The sequence below is a fragment of the Suricata suricatta genome, chromosome 12 (genome assembly GCF_006229205.1).
Source record: "Suricata suricatta isolate VVHF042 chromosome 12, meerkat_22Aug2017_6uvM2_HiC, whole genome shotgun sequence".
NCBI classification, from domain to species: Eukaryota; Metazoa; Chordata; class Mammalia; order Carnivora; family Herpestidae; genus Suricata; species Suricata suricatta.
The window spans coordinates 25,604,999-25,628,375 of NC_043711.1; the positions used below are offsets into that span (position 1 = coordinate 25,604,999).

Consider the following 23,377-nt stretch of genomic DNA (forward strand, 5'->3'; position numbering starts at 1 on the left):
AAATATACATTAAAAAAAAAAGAGCAACGTACTACTTGATCATCTGAGAAGAAAATGCCGCATGTTAGGGGACATCCCCACATTTATATGCAACTACACAACTGAAATGGTACTTAATGGGAATGTAAACTGGTGCAGCCGCTCTGGAAAACAGTGTGGAGGTTCCTCAAAAAACTATCAGTAGAACTCCCCTATGACCCAGTGATAGCACTGCTAGGGATTTACCCAAGGGATGCAGAAGTGCTGATGCAAAGGGGCACATGTACCCCAATGTTCATAGCGGCACTGTCAACAATAGCCAAAACATGGAAAGAGCCTAAATGTCCATCACCCAATGAGTGGATCAAGAAGATGTGGTATATATACACAATGGAGTACTACATGGCAATGAGGAAGAATGAAATCTGGCCATTCATAGCAAAGTGGATGGACCTCAAGGGTGTCATGCTAAGCGAAATACGTCAGGCGGAGAAGGACAGATCGTATGTTTACACTCATAGGTCTAACACAAGAACAGGAGAAACCTAATGGGGGACCAGAGGGAGGGGAAGAGGTAAAGAGTTCGGGAGAGAGAGGGACGCAAAATTTGAGAGACTATTGAATACTGAAAACGATCTGAGGGTTGAAGGGGAAGGGGGAGGGTGGAAAAGAGGTGGTGGTGATGGAGGGGGGCACTTGTGGGGAAGAGCACTGGGTGTTATATGGAAACCAATTTGACAATAAACTACTTAAAAAAAATGAAATGGTACTTGACTCTATGTAACTCGATTCTGGACCTCAAAGGACCTAGACACTGATGCAAATAAATGTGAATTTCTTTCTTGTTTTGGCAGCACCCTTATATCTATCGGGTCACCTTTGCCACAGCTAACGAATCCTCAGCATTGCTTATTAGGATGTTTAATGAAAAAGGAACTTTGAAGGACCTGATCTACAAGGTACTTGTGGTACAAGTTCATGGTCATAAGGACGTTTTCAAGTCCCTTCACAACCTGTCATTGATATTCGACCCCTAAGTTTCCAGAAGCTAGGCCCTGGGGGCTTTATTTTAATTTTGATTTTATTTGGAATTTATTTTAATTTTAGCAGTAAAACTACTTAGTCTGGTTAAAGAGCATTCCTTTCCCCAAATGGAAGAAGGTTGAACATCTAATGATTATGTCCATTACCTAGGAGGCTGCTCTCTTAAGTCACTTTTGAGGTTTGTGCCTTTCCCTTCATAAAGCAATACTGCACTATCTCAGGAAAGTTGGAAAACAAGACCGTGGGATCTGCCAAGGTCAAGACCTGGCACATCTTCACTGGACTAGAGAAGGGATGGAACCCAGGCCAGCCTCCTTCTATAAGTATTCAGACCCTTGTGTTTTAAAAACCCACCTCCTGCGAGCTGACCTTGCCTGGTGCCCCCAGCCGCTCAGACCCCTGCCTGCTCCAGGAGGCGTGCGCAGGATGCAAACCTGTGCTGCTTTCCCACGTGTGCTTCGTTCTTTTCCAAAGGCAAAACCAAAAGACCCGTTCCTAAAGAAGTACTGCAACCCTAAGAAGATCCAGGGCCTTGAACTCCAGCAAATAAAAACATATGGGCGGCAAATATTAGAGGTAAGAGGTATTCAATGTTTGTTTAAATTGCATTGGAATTTCCTTCAGGTTAGGGTATTCTCTTGGAAAGTTCTTAGGCAATATCCAAAATAGTTTAAGTTGTCTGATCACTTATAAACTGATGGCATTGTCCTATTTTATCCCAAAAAGCCAATATTTGAGACTAAGCGGTTTAGATCTAGAAAATTCCAAAAGCTTAGCCATTAGAATTTAGTGTCTGATTAAGACTTTACAGTGCAGATACCAACTTTTGTGTTATGTTTGGTGGATCTTTATCTTTGTGCCAAGATTGTTGATTTTGTTACGTCAGTATGTAACTGTATGGCTCCCTTGCAGAAGTGTAACTGGCATGAAAAGCCTTTCCCATTTTCTTTCTACATCAGTGCTCCAGGCTCCTTGGATTGTGCAACCCTATCAGTGAAAACAATTTAAACATAACCCCCGCCCGCCACTCCCCCGCCAATGTTACATAGATTTAACTATTATATGTGGACACTACTACTAATATATGTTGTACATTATAAGTTAGGAAAGAAGGAGATTAAAAACAAAACAAATAGAAGGAGAAGTTAAAGTGGTGCCTGGGTGGCTGAGTGGTCCGACTCTTGATTTTGGCTCAGGTCATGATCTCACAGTTTGTGAATCTGAACCCTGTGTCAGTCTCTGTGCTGACAGTACGGAACCTGCTTGGGATTCTCTATCTCCCTCCCTCTCTCTGCCCCTACCCTGCTGACACATGTGCGCACTGTCTCTCAAGAATGAATGAATGAATGAATGAATGAATGAATGATAAATAAATAAATAAATCAAAGAGAGAAGTTCTAGCATTTTCTTCCAGTCCGCAGTAGATCGCCCTCGGCACCCCCTTTGGCTAGCACTGCTTTAGTTCACAAAACCTTTGTGAGTGTGTATCCAGGGATCTCGGTTACAGGATGAGCCACTATTTATTAAATGCCAGCTGAAAAGTTTGCTTCCTTCCGTGGGAGCCTGTCATATGTTTCTGTTAATAAACAGCCTAATGTATTCCGAGAAGAGATTGACAAAGAGATGTTTTCAGCTCAATCCCTTTTCCTGAATAATTTTGGCCAATGCCTAGACAGGATCGCTGTACCCATCTGTGCAGGAGGATCAAGACCGTGGCCTGGGAAGAGCTGGCCTGTTGAGATCAGGAAGTGCTTAAAGTAGAGCTGTTTGGCACCAAAGGTGTTAACCCCAAGCAGATGCGGGCTGCTTCTCTGTTGTTTCGAAATAAGGGAGCTTATCATTGTGTCTTACAGCTGGGAAGCATTCAGCATCACCCTCTTCTCCAAAGAAATGGATGGAGGTGGCATTTTTCTTTAGGAATCTCCTCAGTGATCTGTTTGGTTTTGTTTCAAAATATTGACTTAAAAAACAAATTTAACTTGTCTCTTAGCTGAAGGAGTTGGTGGGGAGAAATGTAACCTATACATATTTTTTAATAGGTACTAAAGTTTCTACATGACAAAGGATTCCCTTATGGGCATCTTCATGCCGCCAATGTGATGCTAGATGGCGACACTTGCCGGCTGCTAGACCTGGAGAATTCCTTATTGGGCCTTCCTTCCTTCTACCGATCCTATTTCTCACAATTCAGGAAAATCAATGTAAGTTGCTAAAAGTAGCGAAGCAGCAAGTTCATTTTTCAGTATAAATTGCCCTATGCACGACCCACTATCTGCCCATGTAAGAAATACGCCCTTAGCAGTGAAAGGTACAGGCAGGGTAGGCCATGCCTCTTGGCCCTGTTCCTCCCAAGAGCATCACTGTAACTCCAAGAGCCTTGTTGAGATGGTAGACGGGACCCGAAGGGATATAGAATCACTGGCGGAAAACAGTAGAGAGTAGGACCAACATCTTGAGTCAGAGCAATGCCTTGTGAGCTTTTACAAAAGCCCTTGGAGTTGTGTTTTCACTACCAGTTGTGGGTGGGGTTGCCCCTGGGCCACGTTTCTCAGTGGAAGCCTAAGAAAGGAGCATCGGAATTCACAAACCCAAACTGAAGGATGACCACACTGCTGCTCTCTTGTCTTCCACAGACATTGGAAAGTGTGGACGTCCACTGCTTTGGCCACTTACTGTATGAAATGACTTACGGACGACCACCAGATTCAGTGCCTGTAGACTCCTTCCCTCCTGCACCGTCTATGGCTGTCGGTCAGTATGGGGTTTGCAGGAGTCTTCTGGTCCCTGGTAGTCTGCAGAGCTGCTCAGCCCCTTTCCAGAGTCCAGGAAGGACCCAGAGGAAGTTGCTATGTTCCATAGCCAATCAAATCCAATTTAAAAGTCTTGGAGGTCTGAGCAACTTACATAAATGCATTTCACTAAAAATTCAGATCGCTTGTCCATTTGTCAGGCTGTCTGAAACCTCAGGAGATGTTTTGTAACTGTGTTAGAATTTTGGAAACAGGAGGTTCTAAAGAGAAGTATGGCTGGACTGAGTCTGATAGAGAAGTAGAAGTCAGGAGCAGGCAAATTGAACACTCAGGCAGGTGTTGGGAGCCAGACCGAGGGACCTGAAGGGAACAAGGGAGCCATGGGCTGGACTCTGATAGGTAAGAGTCCGGCAGGCTGAGAGTGAGGAAAGGTAGGCAGGGAGACAGACGCCTGGCAAACTGGATCTGGGGTTCTTCCAGCATTGCTGAGGTGACCGAGGAGAGTCTGAGGACAGGTGGGAGGCACCTTTGGGAGAGGGATGCAGGAACTGATGCACACTCATCCAGGGACCCTTCCATGCCCTCTGCAGCCAGCTCAGAACTCACTGCTAGAGCACGGCGGGCGGGGGGGAGGGGGGGGAAGGGTGGCTCTTGGACCCCCGAGCCTCCACCAAGTGCTAGTTCTGTGTCAAATGGGGTCGTTCAAAAGAACAGGCCCCAAGATGATTTTGTGTTGACTTTGAACAGCTGAGTCTCAACCACGACCTGTGAGTAGAAAAGTCTGGCAGCTTTTGTTGATATATCATCCAAGGTGTTGGAGGATGAGGTATCAACAGTTGGCATGTTGTGTGCTGGTTTTGATCAAAGGCACGCAAGCCACAAAATGCCTTTCAAGTTCAGAATTTTCTGTGTGGTGTTTACTTCTCTCTTAAGAGAGCAAACACTTTTATGAATGATATCTTGAATCCTTCCTCCAGTTATCTTTGAGATAAATTTAGCTTTCCGTCGGCATGTGGTTTCTGAACCATTTACTTTGAGTCATCGGTAACATCCGTGGTGCCAACATCCCCCTCCCCCGTGTATGCCATCTGTCTGTGCGTGAAGAGTTTTGACACCGTCCTGATCAGCCTGCAGACAGTTGTTGCAAAGTGGTGTCAAACTTTTCATCACCAAGTGGATTTGCCAGCACGTTCTGTGGAACTAAAATGTGTATCTGTTCATTTCAAGTGGCCGTGTTGGAGTCTACGCTGTCTTGTGAAGCCTGTAAAAATGGCATGCCTACCGTCTCCCGGCTCTTACAGATGCCGTAAGTCAATCATCTGCCTTGGTTGTAATCTTCATAACCGTGTTGAACGCCAGCCTCCTAACCCAGGTGCCTGGTACCATCGTAAAGACCCGGTCGTGGTCCTTGCAGAGTTAGAGTGACCTGCTTGCTGTTGGTCACTCGCAGCATGATATCCTGACCCTTCCTTGTGACCTCTCTACCACTGTAGTCCGATTGCTCTGCTTTCACGTCCACACCCTCACGTGTGTCTCCCTGTCGGTGTTAGCATTGTGTGCGTGTACATGTGGCATCCGCTGACGGATGGCCTGCCCAAGCGTGGTCCTCTGTGGCCCTGTTTCAGCGCACGGGTTGGCCCTCAGCAGGCCCATGCTCTGGAAGGAGGGCAGCATGTTCCTTGCCTCCCGTGCACTTGTTTGTTCCTTTGTTCCCCGGGTAACATTTATTAAACATCTAACATGTACCAGGCATTGTGCTAGGGGCTTAGAGCTCAGCAGACATTCTCCTTTAAACTGGGTTATGAATAGTTGATCAAGATAATTGAAATAGTACTTTGGGGCCTTGCCTCTCAGTATATTTTCTGTCCCTTCTTGGAGAGGCAGCAGGAAGATGTGTTAAGGAGGATGTGTCTGAAGTTAGACTTAACCTGGGGGTGCACCGAGCTTCACCTCCTTTATCTGGGTGACTTTGGGCAGGTTTCCTGCCTAACTCTGAGTTTCCCGATCTGTAAAATGGGGATAATAGTAGGACCCACCTCAGAAGGTTGTTGGGAGGATTTAATGAGATGATTCCTGATACAGTGCCAGGTATTTAATAAGTGCTTTTTATTTGTTTGTTTTTTTTAAAGGAGGAGTTCTCTCTCTATAAAAAAAATTTTTTTTATATATCTTTATTTTATTTTGAGAGATAGAGACAGAGAGTGAGCAGGGGAGTGGCAGAGAGAGAGGGAGACAAAATCCGAAGCAGGCTCCAGGCTCTGAGGTGTGAACACAGAACCCGACGAAGGGCTCAAACCCATGGACCATGAGATCGTGGCCTGAGCAGAAATCGGATGCTTAACCGACTGAGCCACCCAGGCACCCCTCTCTCTCTCTCTTTTTTTTTTAAGTTCATTTATTTATTTTGAGAATGACTAGGAGAGAGGCAGAGAGATGGAGAGAATCCCAAGCAGACTCCCCCTGTCAGCTCAGAGCCCAACCTGAGGCTTGAACCCACAAACCGTGAGATCATGTCCTGAGCTGAAATCAAGAGTCGGAGGCTTAACAGACTGAGCCCTCTCAAGTGCCCCAATAAGTACTGTTTAAATGTTTGTTATGACTAATATTGATTCTTCTCTTTTGTGAGCTTTGCGTGCCAAGCAGTGTGCCCAGTGCATTGTCTGTACTAGCTTGCTGTAGAACAGATGTACTCAGGAAACAATAATGTGGGGAACGGTGCAGGGCTTAGCTTGATGTGCATACAACCAGAGCTCAGAGGAGGCTGTGGTAAGTTCAGGTTCCCTGTGTTTAGAGAGGGGCTGCTATAGCCCAGGTGCCGTCCTAGGCCCCGAGGAAGCTGGTGCTAAGGCAAGCAGTCCAAGCCCCTGCCCCGAGGATGTGACATTTTAAGGTTCCGCTGATACCAGTGTGTCCCTCTCCCAAGCAGCCTCCTTTACCAGCAATGTGAATACAGAAGAATAGATCCAGTTAGGGAAATAAAACAATTTTCACACAAACTGGTAGAGGAAAATGCAGTTGCAGTTAGGGAACAGCCTGTATCCATGTTGATTTACGTGGGTTTGCATTTGCAGCCCCTGCCCCGCTCCGAAACTCTTCCGTTCTCTACCCCGTCTTCCAGTGCTAAAATGAATCCAAGTTGTTTTCTTCTTCCCTTAAGTCTTCCTACCGTGTGGCCTTCAGCCTTGAGAAGAATAATTGAATATATGAAGAAGCATAAGCTATGTTCAGTTAAAATGTGTTTTCTGGAAGTAAATGGACCTGTGGCCTGGACGGGGAGGTTCTGTCTCCACCTCCAGAGCCACCCTGGTAGCACTGTGGGGAAAAGTTAACTGTGTCATTTCTACTTGTGACATACTGCCTGTTTTTAGAAAAAGGGGGATTCCTCAAGGAAAGACTCACATATAGCCATTTGGGCACTGCCCAAGCAACCATTAATTTCTCCCAACTGTTTTAGTCAAAGCAGTTCAGAATTCCTCATGCTGTTGTTTTTACTAACATAATATTTTTAAAAGATGTATTTTATTTTTAGAGAGAGAGTGAACAGGGGAAAGAGGGAAAGCAGGAGAGAAAGGATCATAAGCAGGCTCCGTGCTCAGCATGGAGCCCCATGTGGGGCTCCATCCCATAACCTTGGGTCATGACCCGAGCTGAAATCAAGAGTCAGATGCTCAACCGACTGAGTTACCCAGGAGCCCTAGCAACACAATTTTTTAAGAGAAAACTGATACACTCTAAAAGCTGCTTCTTTTTTTAAGAGAATACAAGAAACACTTCTTAGAAGAAAATTATTTTCTTATTAGATTCCAATCAGAACAGTTTCTTTCTACTTACTTATACATATTTATTTTATTGAGCCCTAGAATAAATTTTATTGTCCTCTGGTGTTTTTTTTTTTAAAAAGGAAAATTGGTTCTTCTGTTTAGCAATATCTACTGTGTATATTATTTGCAATGTAATAAATATAAAATAATACAAAAATTTGCAAAACCAATTGTTTAAAGTGTTTATTATTTAATGTATAGCAGGAGAGGTCTGTGCCTCACAGGGTGGGGGAAAAACCTTCAGTACAGGGCTGACCCAGTCTCTTCCTGTAGCCCCTCTAATAAGTTCTGAGGTTTTTCCGGGGTCACACTGGGTGGCCGGTCAACTCCTTTGAGTTGGTGGGTAAGCATGAAATGGTAGATTGGGCCAGGGCTGGGGGCTGTGGTGGGAGCCTCGTGGGCTAAAGATGTCTCATTCCATTTTGATCTGAGACAACACCTGGCTTATGACAAAAATTTTTTATTTCTTTTCTTTACAGATTATTCAGTGATGTTTTACTAACCACTTCTGAGAAGCCGCAGTTTAAGGTAAAGCAGGTCATTTTTTTTGGTTTGTGACATATGTAAGTTGATTTTGAAACTTAGTGCTTTTAAAAAAATTATTGAGGAAGAATTGACATACACCGTTTTTGTAGTTTCAGGTGTACATGATGATTTGATATTTGTGTACATTATGAAATGATCACCACGACAGAGCTAGTAATGTGTCTCACAGTATATAGTTATAATTCTTTTGTTCTTGTGGTAAGAACTTTTAAGATTTTCTCTCAGCAACCCTCAACTATACAATGCATTAATTAATGTATTGCCATTATTATTAATTAATAGCCTATTAGTCGCTTATTAGACATATTATGTCATTATTAATTTATAGTCTATTCATCTATTATTAACAGTCTAATACTCTAGTAGACTTTCAATTAATAGTCCCATGCTGTACATTATATCCCTGTGACTTATTTTATCCAGAGCTGGAAATTTGTGTCTTTTGGCCTGCTTCATCCATTTCATTTGCCCCCTTCTCCTCCCCAGCCCTGGCAATCACCAGTCTGCTCTCTGTCATCAATCTGCTCTCTGTGAGTTTGGGTTTTGTTTTGTTTTGTTTTTAGATTCCACATACAGATGAGATCATATTTGTCTTTCTCTGACTTATTTCACTTAGCATAATACCACGAAGCTCCATTCATGTTGTTGGAAATGGAAGGGTTTCCCTCTTTTTTATGGTTGAGTAACATTCCGTTGTATATACCACCATTTTCTTTACCCGTTCATCCACTGATGGGCACTTATATTGTTTCTATATTTTGGCTGTTGTGAATAATGCAGAACTGAATATGGGAGTGTATATCTTTTCAATTTAGTGTTTTCATTTCCTTCAGATACATACCCAGGAATAGAATTGCTGGATCATATGGTAGTTCTATTTTTAATTTTTTGACAAACCTCCATAATATTTTGCCTAGTGGCTGCACCAATTTACATCTCCACCAATAATGTACAAGGTTCTCTTTTCTCCATGTCCTCATCAAAAGTTATTATTTCTCAGGGTGCCTGAGTGGCTCAGTCGGTTAATTGTCTGACTTCAGCTCAGATCTTGTGGTTCACAATCTTGTGGTTCCCGAGTTTGAACCCCACATCAGGCTCTGTGCTGACAGCTAGCTCAGAGCCTGGAGCTTGCTTCAGATTCTGTGTCTCCCCCTCTCTGCCCCTCTCCTACTCATACTTTGTCTCTCTCTCAAAAATAAATAAACATTAAAAAAAATTTTTTAAGTTGTTGTTTCTCATCTTTTTGATAATAGCCATTGTAACAGATTTAAGATGATATTTCTTGTTTTGATTTGCATTTACATGATGATTAGTGATGTTGAGCACCTTTTCATTACCTATTGGCCATCTGTGTATCGAGTTAGTACTTTTTAAAAGCAAACAAAAGAAGGTAGAATATTTTTTTAATAGACATATAGGTAACATACCATATCCTCTTAGTTTACATTCATCAAAGTGATCTGATGTTTTTCTTTTTTTGTTTTAGAGAGAGAGTGCAAGCAGGGGAGAGGGGCAGAGGGAGAGAGGATCTTTTTTTTTTTTTTAATGTTTATTATTTTGAGAGAGAGAGCGCGCATATGCCCCAGCCAGGGAAGGGCAGAGGGAGAGGGAGAAACAGAATCCCAAGCAGACTCCATGGTCAGCATGGAACCCAATGTGCGGCTCGATGTCACAACTGTGAGATCATGATCAGGCTTAACTGACTGAGCCACCTAGGCACCTGATATTCTATTCCATTACGAAATGATCCACACGGTAAGTCTAGTTACCATCTTTCACCACACAAAGGTATTAAAACATTATTGACCGTATTCCTTATGCTGTATATTACATTCCTGTGACATATTTATTTTATAACTGGGAGCTTAGGTACAGTATTTATAATAGTGAATGTTTGAAAACAGTCATAATGTTTTACAGTTAGTGAATTGCTTAATAATATGGTTCATCTGTTTGATAAAATGTTTTTTTATCTAACAAAAGTCAAATTTACTTATTTAAAGTTTATATTTGAGAGAGACAGAGCATGAGCAGAGGAGGGGCAGAGAGAGAGGGAAACACAGAATCTGAAGCAGGCTCTAGGTTCTGAGCTGTCAGCACAGAGCCCGACGCGGGGGCCTGAGCCCATGAGCGGAGAGACCATGACCTGAGCCTAAGCCAGGCGCTTAACTGACTGAGCCACCCGGGCATCCCTAAAAGTCAAATTAATAAAGACATTGTAGTAGCATGGGAAATGATTATTTGGGCTTAGGGAAGAAAAGCAGGATATAAAATATAATGTATGAAAAGAATACCTGTGCCCCCCCCCAAAAAAAAAAAAAACTTGTGTCTAGAGAAAGGCAGGAAGGAAGTACCTGGGGCGTAGCAGTGTTGTGCAGTATCATGGAAAGAAAAAACTCAGGCTGATGCCTTACGATGCTTTTTTCATACCAGCCATTTATCTGAGGCTGGTTTTCTCAGACATGACTTTTGGCATTTGGGGCCAGATAGCGGTTTGCTCTGGGGGCTGTCTGTCCTGTGCATTGTCGAAGGTTAACCAATATCCCTGGCCTGTGCCCACTAGAGGCGAGCAGTACTCAACACATTGTGACAATAGAAAAGGTCTCCAAAAATTAAAACTACCCCCATCTGAGAGCCAGTCACCTATGGGCCGAATCTTTGAGTTGATGTTTACTCGGTGTGTACAGTTGGTGAGCAACACCTGTTTATTGTCCTTGGTCAATGGAGATGAGCCACGTGAGCACCTGGTTCAGGGCCTGGCTCTCCTCGGTGCTCATGGTCGATTTTGCTTCAGGCAGAAGGATGAAGGCTGATTCTTTCTCCTCTCCATGTTCTAAAAGGACATGTAACACTATTAGGATGAAATTCAATTTAGGAAAAACAGTGGGATCAGAGGGTTGCACAAGAAAGGAAGATGCTTTCCTCTGTCCTGTTTTTGCCAGTCAGAGGAGTTCCGACAAAAATGGCTTCTTTGGATCTGAAGTGGGGAAGAAAAACTCTTAAGTTCATCTCTTCTTCACTGGAACTTCTCAGGAAATATATTCAGCCTGGTAAATAAACATGCTCTCCCCAGCCCTGAAAGTCCAGCCCAGGAATTATTATTAGACCTTGTTCTTTCTCTGAATCAGAGCATCTCTGCAGCAATGACAACATGATTTTATAAACCAAGGTTAATTTCTCGTATGTGCTCTCTTTTTCTGGAAAGATACACAATCGGTTGCCTCCACAAAGGAGAACTAGGTGGCAGACTTTTTACTGTGTGTGTACCCTTTCATATCAGAATTTTGAATGATATTACCTACTCAAAGCTTTTTTAAAAGAGTAATGGTGACCCAAGTGTCTGTTTTCCAGGCCTGAGCTCTTTGTGGCTTGAGAAACTAATAAATTAAGAGATGACATGGGACGCCTGGTGGTTCAGTCAGTTAAGCTTCTGACTTCAGCTCAGGTCATGATCTCACAGTTCGTGGGTTCGAGCCCCACGTTGGGCTGTGTGCTGACAGCTCAGAGCCTGGAGCCTGTCTTCGGATTCTGTATCTCTCTCTCTGACCCTCCCCTGCTCACACTGTCTTTCTCTCTCTCTCTCTCTCTCTCTCTCTCTCTCATAAATAAAACATTAAAAAATTAAAAATAAATTAAGAGATGACAAGTTCAGAAGCACACCAGGCTCAGAAGAGATGACCAAGCCATAGTGAAGAGTATCTTCTGGCAGGAAAAAGTTTAATCTTGTGAAATTCAGAAAGTCAATCTTTCACAGAGAAAATTCCTCTTAAGTTACAGAATATTATAATTATTTGAATTTGTGTGTGTATGTGCTCCAATAAGCTGTATATGTTTTTTATTTTTATTGTAAGTGTACAGTTCAGTAATATTAACTATATTTACATTTGTTGGGTAACATATCCCTGGAATGTTTTTATCTTGCTAACTAATACTCATCAAACAAGTCTCCATTAACCTAGCCCTTGGCAAATACAAGTCTACTTTCAGCTTCTAGGTATTTCAGATGCCTCATATGAACTGGAAGCACACAGCATTTGTTCTTTTGTGACTGGCTTCTTTCAGTGCCATGGCCTCAGGTTCATCGATGTTGTAACATGTGACAGGATTTCCTTCTTAAAGGCTGAATCCTATTTCATTGCGTGTCCAAAGCACAGTTTGTTTCTCCATTCCACTGTTGGTGGACATTTGGGTGTTGGACCTCTTGGTTATTGTAGATGATGCTGCAGTGCCCTTGGGTGTGCAAGTATCTCTCTTAGGATTCCGCTTTCGATTCTTTTGGGTATAGGTACTGAGAAGTGGTATTGCTGGACCACATGGTAATTCTGTTTTTAGTGTTTGGGGAACTTCCATGCTGTCTTCCACAGCAGCCGCACCCATCAGTGTGGTAGGACTCCGATTTTTTCATCTCCTCACCAACACTTGTTGTTTTCGGTGGTGACCATCCTAACGTGTCTGACGTAAGATCTCATCATGGTTTTGGTTTGCAGTCCTCTAATGATGAGAGGTGTTGATTAATCTTTCCACACACATGTTGGCCATTTGTAAACCTTCTTTGGAGAAAGGTCTCTTCAGGCCCTTGACCCATTTTTTTGCCCTTAGATTTTCTTTCTTTCTTTTTTTTTTTAGTATATGTGCTGCCGAAGCAAGCACTCCCTTAGATTTCTTGATCTTTATTTTATTTTTCAGCTTTATTCTTGTATAAATTTTTTTGTGACAAATCCATTTTTTAGTTGGGTTGCTTTTTTTTGTTGTTTTTGTTGAATTTTAAGAGTTCTTTATATATACTTGGCTATTAACCTCTTATTAAATATATAATTTCCAGTTATCTTCTCCCATTCCATAGGTTCCTTTTTACTCTGTTGATTATTTCTTTTGATGTGCAGAAGTTTCTAAAAAGTTCCATCTGTCTGTCTCTGCTTTTCTTGCTTGTGCTTTTGGTGTCTTAATCCAAAATCATTGTCAAATCCAATATCATAAAGCTTTTGTTTTGTTCTAGGAGTTTGATACTTTTAGGTCATTAATCCAATTTTGAGTTAATTTTTGCATTTGCATTTCTCTACTATGTCCCTTTTGGCACTCTAGTCAAAGATCATTTGACCATACACATGAGGGTTTGTTTCTAGGCTCTCTCTTCTGTCCCTTTGATTTGTGTATCTGTCTTTATGGCAGTATAACATTATTTTGATATCTGTAGTTTTGTATTATATTTTAAAAGCAAGAAGTGTAGTGCCTCCAATTTTGGACTTCTTTTTCAAGATTGTTTTGGCAATTTGGAGTCCCTTGAGTATGACTTGAAGTACTTGAAACATGTTTATTTATGCATTTTATATGTTTCATTGCTTAAAAATGGTAATGGGGGGGCACCTGGGTGGCTCAGTCAGTTGAGTGTCCAACTTCCGCTCAGGTCATGATCTCACAGTTTGTGGGTTTAAGCCCCACATTGGGCTCTGTGCTTATTGCTAGCTTAGAGCCTTGAGCCCGTCTTTGGATTCTGTCTCCCCTCCCGCCCCCCCCCCCGTCCCTCCCTTGCTTACACTGTCTCTCTCTCTCTCTCTCAAAAAATATATAAAACATAAAAAAAATTTTTTTTAATGGTAATGAGGCGAGCATGTTGGGAATGCCAAAGATATTCAGGATAGTATTGAAGTGGGTATTTTGTAACTGATTTTATTCCAGATGCCCTCCTTCATGATAACCATCTGCTCCTTTATTAAAACCAGGACTTAAGAACATCTCTGGCCATTTTACTCAGTGGATTATGTACTTTTTCTTCTTTCAGATTCCCACAAAGTTAAAAGAGGCATTGAGAATTGCCAAAGAATGTATAGAAAAAAGACTAATTGAAGAACAGAAGCAGGTAAATTGCTAGTAGTTCCTTAATGCTTTTTTCACATCCTGTGCCATGGTATTCACAGTGACTGACTTTTGACTGGTTGTTCATTCCATGAACATTTTTTGCATCCTTGCTCTGAACTGGACTCCATGCTCAATGCTGTGAGACAGCCAGATACTTGACAGTCCTTCCCTCAAGGTGCTCAGCCTATGGGGAAAACCATCATGGCCGTTAAGGGTGGTCCTCCTTTCTGATTGGGGCTGGCAGGACGGTAGTGGGGCACATGTGGTCCTTGCTGTAGAAGTGCTGGGAGCCACACTTGTCTTCTACAGAAGAGGGAAAGGCAGGAAGGAACAGGAACAAATGAAAAAGGTCTTCATCTTCTGGCATACTCTTTTCCCAGACATCCAGACCTAAGCTTGGAGGCAGACAGGCTGAGCAAGGAAAGCATTTTCATCCAAATAATTTGATTTGGCAAAACATGTTAGAGATTTTCATTAATGTAGGATATACTTACTTTGTGGTGAATTGTGGTCTCTTAAAAGATTCACCAGCATCGAAGACTGACAAGAGCTCAGTCTCACCACGGATCTGAAGAAGAGAGGAAAAAGAGAAAGATTTTAGCTCGAAAGGTAAGCCTGGTGTCTCTGAATTTTCTCTGTAAATTCTTGACTACATGTGAAGAAAGTTCTAGGTTAATAGTGCATGTCTGGTAAGGCAAGATTTTGTGCTGTGTTTCCTTGAAAACTAAAACTGGTTCCAGATGACTGGTGTGCAGCTTTAAAAAAGAGTCATAAAATATCAGGAGAGAAATGGACCATATCGTTTCCTGGCTTGCTGGGCTGATTACAGCCTAATGTAATTGGGGAGAATGACTGCCCTGAGAAAGTACATTCAACATTCTTGGTTTTATTTCCCCCTTTGTTTGTGGCCTGTGGCTTCTTAACTGTATTAAGTTATGAGGTCAAATATGCCCTTGTATGTAGCTAGTTTAACTTTGTGCCTGGGAAATATTTGTATTCTAATTCTCAGCTTCAGTGTGTTTATTCTTTACTTCTCCCCATCTCTCTTATTTTTAAAGAAGTCAAAACGATCTGCTGTTGAAAATAGTGAAGAGCATTCAGCAAAATACAGCAACTCCAATAATTCAGGTAACTGGTTAAAGAGTATCGTGGAGCCCAGGACCCAAAGGTCAGGACTTGGAATCAAGTTTTTGGTTTCTGGTAGTCAGACTGGGCAGTGAGGGAATGGAAAAACTTTGCCTTTAGTGAAGGATTGTAAACAACCTTCATGGGCTCACAGGACTCAAGTGCTAGAAGAATCCTCCGAGGTTATGGGGCAACACAGCCCCACTGATGGTGAGACTTGATGAACCAAAGATGAGCATTAGCCATAGTTGAAAAACCAACCCAACTTATAACACGAGGCCTCCTATTTTAGTAGAACCTCCACTAACAGAAACAACCCTGACTCCTGCCCTTGTGCTCCAGTCCCCGCATGGTGGGAGGATGTGCCCTCGTATGTGGGTTAAGGAATGGACTCAACAGTGTGCGGGGGGCAAGAAGCATCCTTCCAGAAGGGCCATGGTAGTGCAGGGAGGACAGTCCTGAACTGGCAGTCCTAGCTGCCACTCCTGGCCACCCCTCGCCCAGACCTGCTGGCGTTGGGCCTTAATGCCTCCATCTTTGGAAATCAGAGCCAGATCCCTTGGAGACTTCCAGTTCTTCCATGTTATGCACCTTTTGAATCTTTTCCTTTTTTCCTTCTACCTGATGCATCTGTGAGGTAGAGTTCCACACAGAGAGGGAGAGGCCTCCTCTGACCCCAGGCCGCTTCGGCTTACCCTGGAGAGCCAAGGAGAGGGGAGGTTTCGTTAGGTCGAGGGATAGCTGCGTATTCTTTCAGGCAGGAGAAGGTCGAAGCAGAGAGACAGAGCTGAAGATGTATGAGAGAATGGGAGGGGGGCCGGAAGGCCGGGAGGTTAGCCTCAGGAGCCCAGCGGCCAGTGTCACCAGGGAGGAAGCCTATCCATCTCTTCCGGGACAAAGGAGCCAGGATGGCTGGGTGAGGAGACAGAGCCATTCAGAAGTAGAAGGAAGGGGGGACCTCAAGGGTGTTCCCAGCCCAGCCTTCTCACGTCTCCTCTGCATAGTCACTGAGGAGATGGCTGCCAGGGGGCACAGGACCTGAAGCCCAGACCAGCCGCAGCCAGAGATCACAGGCAGTGGGGCAGGGGCTGGATCAGGCTGGGGTGAGATCACCCACTCCAGGAAGAGGGGAGAGTGTGCTGACACTGCCTGCAGCGTTCAGCCATGGAAGGGAAGAGAGGTGGGAGACCCCGGTGAGGCCGAAGGCCTGCTTCTCAGGTGTAGCGGCTGCTGTGCTGTGCGGGCAACTCCAGAGCTAGAGGTCTCTTTTCTCCGTGGTTGTTGCAATGGACGTGGGCCAGTCTTTGTCATCATTAGGCTGAGATGTCTCCAACCAGCACGTCTGACAGACATTCTGTCCATCAACTAATTCTTGCCAAGCAGAGAACGCCTGGCTCAGTGTCCTCCACCTTCCCGAGGCCCCACCTGCCTGCAGGGTTCTGGCCAGATGCAGCCAGATGAGATTCCACAGACTCCAAGACCCTGCCGCATCCTCAAGGAGTTCAGGAAAGCCAAGGAGCAGTTGGTGGAAATGTATACATTATCTCCAGACCCCACTGGAGTCGCAAATTCAGTCTTTTCCCCTTTAAAATCTGTGTTAGCACAACACAGCGGTGGGAAGACAGGGTGCTTTGGGTTTTGCCTCCTTTTTCAGTAAACCGCCCTCTCATCTTGAATGGTGGTGGGAGCATATTGTAGGAAATAATGAAAAGCTACTCGGCTTGAGGGAGGTGCGGCTTAATTCAGAGATTTTTTCCTCAAGCCCAGTGTCCATGCCTTGTGCAACCTGTCCTGTGGGCGGTAGATGAGGGGACGGTTGGAGGCTTCTCAGGGGCATGGTCATAGCGCCCCCGCACCCTGCCGAGCCTCGGTTAACCCCTCCATAGGACTCTGCAGCAGGGCGCGGCCTTCCTGTTGCCACAGAAGGGCTTATGTAGGAGTCTCTATTTGTTCAGGCCAGGAGGATATTTTCTGGAGACTTCTGAGCAACGGGGAGATGCTGAGAACTTGAGAATATGGGGAAGATGCGTATTGTTTTAATGTAAATAATGGTATTTGCTGGATTGCAGCTGAGAAGAGGTCTGGGAGATCCAAACTCTGAACAGGCTGACCCTACCTAATTGAATGTAGCTACTGATAAAGTGGAACTTCTGCCAGGAGCACTGCTCGGTGGATCCTGTGGGGAACTCTCACTTCCTCCAGAGAGGCCTCCACTGGACTGCTCTGTGCCTCTCTCTCCCCTGTACTGCTTGTGGCCACTGTCATTTGGTGTTCATTATCCAGGACAGGGGCTGGGTCAGGAAGAGATACTACAGCCAACGGAACAAGCCGTTGACAGCTCAGAGTTATTTCAACCAGACAGGGTGTGGGGAGCAGTGGGGACAGGGAACCTTTAGTGGCCAGGGAGGAGGCATACCCTGCACTGCAGTGACAGCCTGTGGTCACTGAGTCGTCTCTGAATTCCCTGTCGCCCCTCCCCTTTTACCATAAGGCCCACCCACCAGCCACGTGCAGATTTTCAGGCAGTGGTGGGTCCCAGCTCAGGCCAGATCCCGAGTGTCCATCTTGGTCCCCATGAGGGCTTCTCTGTGTTTTCTCTTAGCAGGATCTGGGGCCAGCTCACCTCTCACATCCCCGTCATCACCGACTCCACCCTCTACAGCAGGTAAGTGACGGAAGCAGAGTGACCCACTGCCATCCTCTCTCCCAGCAGGAGGAGGCGCAGGGCCCTTCTCTTCCTGCCTAGGCGTAAGCGTGTCAGGGGTCACCAGCCTCCTCCAGAGAAAGGAGACTGCGAATTGCAAGAGCCGAGGGTCTAGATTTCCAAATTCAGACTTCACAGGGAGTGGAATAGTTGGTTTCAGTGGCCACCCTCTGCTTCCAGCCAGCTCTCTTGCTGAAAAGCCTCAAGCAGGGCTCCTCAGATCAGAGCTTGACTCGGTACATGCTGAGCTGCACGGAGCACTTGCTGTGCTGCCCAGGCGCCTTGTCCTGCCAGAGCTCTCTCCTCGGGGAGCCCGGGGCAATGTCTGTGTTGTCACAGAGCAGAAGTGGTGAGATGCCCAGGTGTGGGAGTGACATAGCCACCGAGTGTCTGATTTCCTGATAACTGTTGGTGCTCTGTAATGTTTACATATGGGAATATTCTTCCTGTGGCTTTTGTTTTGCCTTTGTGAATTAAATCAGATTACGATGAATGTTGTTTGAAAAAATATAGAAAGAATTTATCTTGGGGAATATTTATAAAAATAATCTCCAGTTTCATGGAATAGCCTCATGATGCTCTTTCCCTCTTTCCTTTTTGAACTAATATCTCTTTCCCGACCATTTTGCTAGCCTAAAAGCACATTGGGATACCAGTAGTATTTCTTTTCACTTCTTAAAGGAACCAGATGTTGTAGATGTCAGAGGAGCTGGTTCCGCCATTCAGAGCTTGTCAGCTGTGCATGGAGGAGCTGCGGCAGCTGTCTGAAGGGAGGGTCATTGCCTGGGCTTCATTTATGAGATGACAGTTCCATATTCATCAAGGATTAAGGCAGCACCCAGGAGCAGTCAAGAGCACTACCCATCTGCTCTCAAAGGCTTCTAATTGACCTTCCTAAGAAATGACAAGCAAGCGTAAAGGGAATAGTTCGTACAGCTCCCTTCCGGCTGGTGGGTCTCTCCTCTTGCTGACTGAGGGTGGTTACTGCTGGCTTGCTGGGGAATGCTCTGGGCCAGACCTGTTTTGAGGAACCAGGTAGCTGGCTCATGGGAATGACCATTCTTTTCCCTGGCTGACTTTGTCAGCACATTTTATAAGAAAGCCCCCAAATATTGCTAAAGGGAGAATCTAGTCTTCTCTGTCTTGTGTAGGGGTGACTTGTATAGGCTAGTCAGAAATTTCTGAAGCTCCACTGCCCAGATCATGTTGAGCCATTTTCTGGAAGAAAGGATATTAATTTCATACCCCTTAGACATTTGAAGGAAATAAGAGAGAATGAATAGTGAGAATCCATAAACCCTTTAACATGCAAGGTGTCTCTTCAATCACAGAACATCTACTGTGTGTATTAGGTGTGGTCCTGGGAAATTAACTACTAGTTCTCATTTTTAAAAGACTCGGGGAATTTTCCATCTATTTGGATGTTTTTTTTAGTGAATCCTCTGGTTTACCTTTTGAATGGGAGCTATCTCACACCATAGCAGCTTTGCATGAGATGAGGGAATTTTCAGAATGAGAGAAGAAAAAAGGGGAATTTTTGGTAATGAGAGTCCATGTTGGAAAAACTTTGAGGTGAGTGGGAGCGGTAGGGGGCGATACTGTGAATTTTGATCATACCTATTCTGAAAGGGAGTTGTGCAGATTGAGAGGGAAAACATGTGAGGCCCCAGCACAAAGCCTGGCACAGGTTGTAAGTTCCCAGGAAATAGTGGCTCCTTCTTTCCTTTATCTCCTTTAACGTTTTGTTGTGAAATTAGGGACTCAGCCTTAAAGACTGTACTCTGACCTCTGCTGGGCACTTATTATAATGCATCTCTTAAAAATGAGAACTAGCTTTTGCCTGTCAACCCACATTTCTGGCCCTGAACGGTGAATTTATTCATTCAGTTATTCACGATGTGTTTAGTGAGAGGCTGAAATGTGCTGGGCACTGTGGTTGGCCCTGGCTTACAGGGACGAATAGACAGGGCCCTAGCTCAGGTGTAGTCACATTTCCAGGGCCCCTCAAGAACCCCCAAATGATAAGACATAATTAAGCAAATGCTTTCCTTGATATCCAACCATGGTAATTTTTTTTTTCACCCAATATTTCCCCTCCTTCAATAGAGAATCTCCCCCTGAAAACCTAGTCCTCCAGCAAGCGGTATTCCGAGCTTCTTCTGTTCTGTGTGGGGTGTGAGGGAGCCACAAGCATATAGTAGCTTCATGCTACTGGGCCCGTGGCTGAGGCTCGGCAGATCCTGGTTGCTGGATTTGCTTGGGCTTGCTGTGCCTTTAGGGCCTCTGCTGGGTGACGGCACACTCCCAGCCAAGGGGTGGCATCTTCTGGCTAGTCAGCCCCCTGCTTAGATGGGCCCCGCCTTCCAGGGCAGGATGCCAGCCTGGGTCTCCAGTGGGCTCTTCCTTCTCGCTGCCTCTCTGCACACTGGCTGTCTGGTTGCTGGAATCACATGTATTCCAACTTAAGGCTTTACTAAGCTAATGGCTTAAAAAAAAAAAAGTGTGCTTATCTGGGAACCAAGTCAAGAAGGGTCTTCTGGCTTTATGATCAAATGCAGTGTTCTCAAGAAAGGAAGGAACAGTCTTCACTTTCAAGGGCTAGTATTAAAAAAAAGAATTCTTGCTTGAGGTAGTATCTCAAAAGCACAACTCAGTCTGGGAGCCCCTTGGGAACTACACCTTGGGCCGGAGACCTAAACACAGGGGCGAATACTCGCTAGTCCTGGGACCTTGGACCAGACTGTCGGCCGCCCTGTGCTTCGGGTGTTCCCGTGTGTCAGCGAGGGTAAGAGCAGTGCCTGCCCTTGGGAGTTATTACAGGGAACCGGTGCGTTTCCTGTGTGTGGGGTTGGGGCAGCACTGGGCGTGTAATAAGCCCTCAGTGCCCTGTTCTTACTGGGAGACCTCGGATGAGTCACTTTCCATGTCCAGGTATTGTTTACCTCCTCTGTCAAAGGCGAAAATGGTGGAAATTAAGAGGAGACCATCTCACAGTCCCTTCTTATCAAGCATAGTATAAATCCACGGGGGAACCTGTTTGCTCAACAACAGGTCAGCATAGGCAAGTTCAGTTTGACCACATTGCCTTCCTTCCCGAAAGCATCAGTGTTCAACACATTTGTGACAGCCTACGGTATTCTTAAGCCCTGTTACTTTTAGTATGGGGCAGAAGTGACTGATGTTTCTAAGCAAAGGGGTGTCACCCTCATGCGCTCTTTCCAGCAGTTGTGGATGTGGGGGGCCTCCCCCACTTCTTACTGCACCTCCCTGCCAGGGGGCCTCTTGAGGGAGAAATATGTCCCTGAGTTTGGTGGTGATTCCATTGGGAGGGGTAGGATTCTCTAAAATTCTCGTGCTGGATCCTTATATTTTCAGTGAGAACATTCCTTTCTTTTCTGCCAAAGATTATGCTCCCTACCTCTGGACAATCACTCTTTCAAGAGCTTTAAAATTCTCTATCCTGACTTTTTTCCTGGTAAATATCACCAACTCATGTTTACACTCTGTATTCTTAGAAATGAGTGGTTTAGAAGATCCCAATCTCCACACACCCCAGGTTTGGGAAAGCTAAGTAAAACAGGAGACCCTACATTTATTGTTGTTTTTAATAATCATATCTAACATATTGTAGGCACTTATTTTGTGCTAGGCACTATGCTAAGTGATTTACAGCCATTGTTTTATTTAATCCTCACAAATACAGCTTCTACTGTAGCTGTTTTAAAGACATGGAAGCAGAGGCTCTAGTGAGCTTACAGACTTTGGCCAAGGTCACACAAGTGGGGGGTGCTAGAGCCAGGATTCGAACTTGCTTCTAGTTTTGCTTTTTTACCCCCGACTAGTTTTCATCAGGTGTCTGTTCTCTCGGGTGCACTACAGGGTGTGTGCTGTTAACTACTGCCTAGTGGCAGGAAAAGAACCCTGAAAGTGGAGGGGGAAAACCCTGGGTGTGGGTCTTCCGCTTCCTGGCTGTGACCTTGGACAAGTGATTTCCATTCTTTGAAGCTGTCTTTTAAAGGAATTCCTGGTCTGTATTGGGTGACGTGCAAAAACAAAACTTTATGAGCAGTAAAGTACTATCAAACATAAGCTATAAATGCCCTGCAAGAGAATTCTGGCCCTTCTTGCTTGCAGCTTGTAATTTAAAGCAAGAATTTTGAAGACAGAACTGGCAATTTATAGAAATTCAGTGTGTAAGAAAGAACGGAGAGAGAGAGAAGCTTCATATCTGGAGATCCGGAGGAGGGAAAACAAAGTGACCGGAAGCTTGGCTAATAGGAAGGATGGCTAAGAATAAATACGGTACAAAAAAGAGATGTATTTATTTAGAATGTTGGAGTTGCCAGAATTTATCTAGCCAGGTCAAAGTCTGAAACCCAATCTAGGCTCAGAATTCATGTCTCTGACCATAAAAATTGCCCCTTTTTCTAAAGACCTGCACATACACAAAGCAGTTGCCGTCTTGGGTTGAACAGGTCTGCCTGCCCTGCTTCTCGGTTGAGTGTGTTGGCTCTGCTCTCCCGCCCTCTTACAGTCTCCTCCCCCACTTGCAAACCCTGTAAGCTCCTCCCTTGAGCCCTGGGCTGGTTCGGGTGGAGGTGGCACAGGGCAGTGTCCGCGGCATCCTCCCAGAACTCTCCCACACGAGTGGTCAGTCTGCCCAGCCTCTCATGGGCCTCACGTCTCGGCCCCTCCCCAGACAAAGGGATTTTCCTCTGGGCAGTAGAGCACACAGGTTCATCAGGAACTCTGGGATTCACTGTCAGGGAAAGCATTATCATGCACATTCCACCTGGAATCTAATCACTAAAAAGAAGACGAAAACAGTGTTCGCCTTGCTTTTTTCCTTTTTAGTGGTTTCATAGCCCTAAGTAAGCAAACACCACTCACTGACCAATTCAGCCTGTAGAGCCCAGCGACCTTTGGGGAGGGGCCTCTCGTCCCTGCGCTGGAGCTCACCTTAGACCTGCCCTGTGCTCCTGCTCTTCCCAACTTTACAAAAAGCCAGGTCTCCATTTCACACTATAGAAGACTCGATTGGAAAAAAAGTGATAGATTTCTTGATAGGCTGTCCTTATTTAGCAATAGAACTAATCACGTTTCCAGTACCCATTGCACTTTGAGAGGAGGGTGGGTACAGCCTCCATAGGTCTTCTGAAGTGAGTGTTGTACTTGTGACCAAAAATAGTACCTAAATGCTCAGCAAAACAGGAAAAAAAAGTATGAAGAGGAAAATGTCTCTCTGGTTACTCTGTTAGCATGTTTGGCGTGTTCTAAAAGAGTCACAATCATGCTTACAAACCAGTGCATTTTGCAGTTAAAAGTAGTCTAGTTTGGCAGTGAGAATAATCAGCATGTGATTCAAACTAATATTTTACTGTCTCTTACTATTTGATTAAATGACACTAAAATATGAATAATGACTTGTGTCCCTCTCTCTCTCCCTCTCTCTGTCTCTGTCTTCGCTGTTTTCAGTAGAGCATGCACCATTTTGAACGTGAATTTTCGGTAATGTAAGCTATACTGATTTCTCTAACTTTAAAGATGCTCTG

At 44.6% G+C, this 23,377-nt stretch overlaps 1 protein-coding gene and 1 long non-coding RNA gene across 6 annotated transcripts in view; one reads left to right on the forward strand and one right to left on the reverse strand.

The window, feature by feature from the left end:
* Positions 1-23,377, forward strand: part of PXK (PX domain containing serine/threonine kinase like) — a 50,215-nt gene that overhangs the window by 21,748 nt on the left and 5,090 nt on the right. The window contains exons 7-17 of one of the 5 annotated variants that reach the window (XM_029918763.1): positions 834-938; positions 1,498-1,599; positions 3,063-3,224; positions 3,657-3,774; positions 5,001-5,079; positions 8,074-8,122; positions 13,920-13,997; positions 14,519-14,605; positions 15,055-15,124; positions 17,724-17,786; positions 23,301-23,333. In XM_029918763.1, coding sequence (XP_029774623.1) covers positions 834-938; positions 1,498-1,599; positions 3,063-3,224; positions 3,657-3,774; positions 5,001-5,079; positions 8,074-8,122; positions 13,920-13,997; positions 14,519-14,605; positions 15,055-15,124; positions 17,724-17,786; positions 23,301-23,320 — 933 coding nt within the window. In that variant the 3' untranslated portion in view covers positions 23,321-23,333. The remainder of the gene's footprint in view (positions 1-833; positions 939-1,497; positions 1,600-3,062; positions 3,225-3,656; positions 3,775-5,000; positions 5,080-8,073; positions 8,123-13,919; positions 13,998-14,518; positions 14,606-15,054; positions 15,125-17,723; positions 17,787-23,300; positions 23,334-23,377) is intronic. The other 4 variants (XM_029918764.1, XM_029918760.1, XM_029918761.1 and 1 more) reach the window with 4 other exon arrangements.
* On the reverse strand, positions 10,826-18,136 carry LOC115275144. The gene is made up of 3 exons (XR_003901403.1): positions 17,745-18,136; positions 14,491-14,564; positions 10,826-10,973 (listed from the first exon to the last, which is right to left on the reverse strand). It is a non-coding gene; the product is annotated as an uncharacterized LOC115275144 (long non-coding RNA).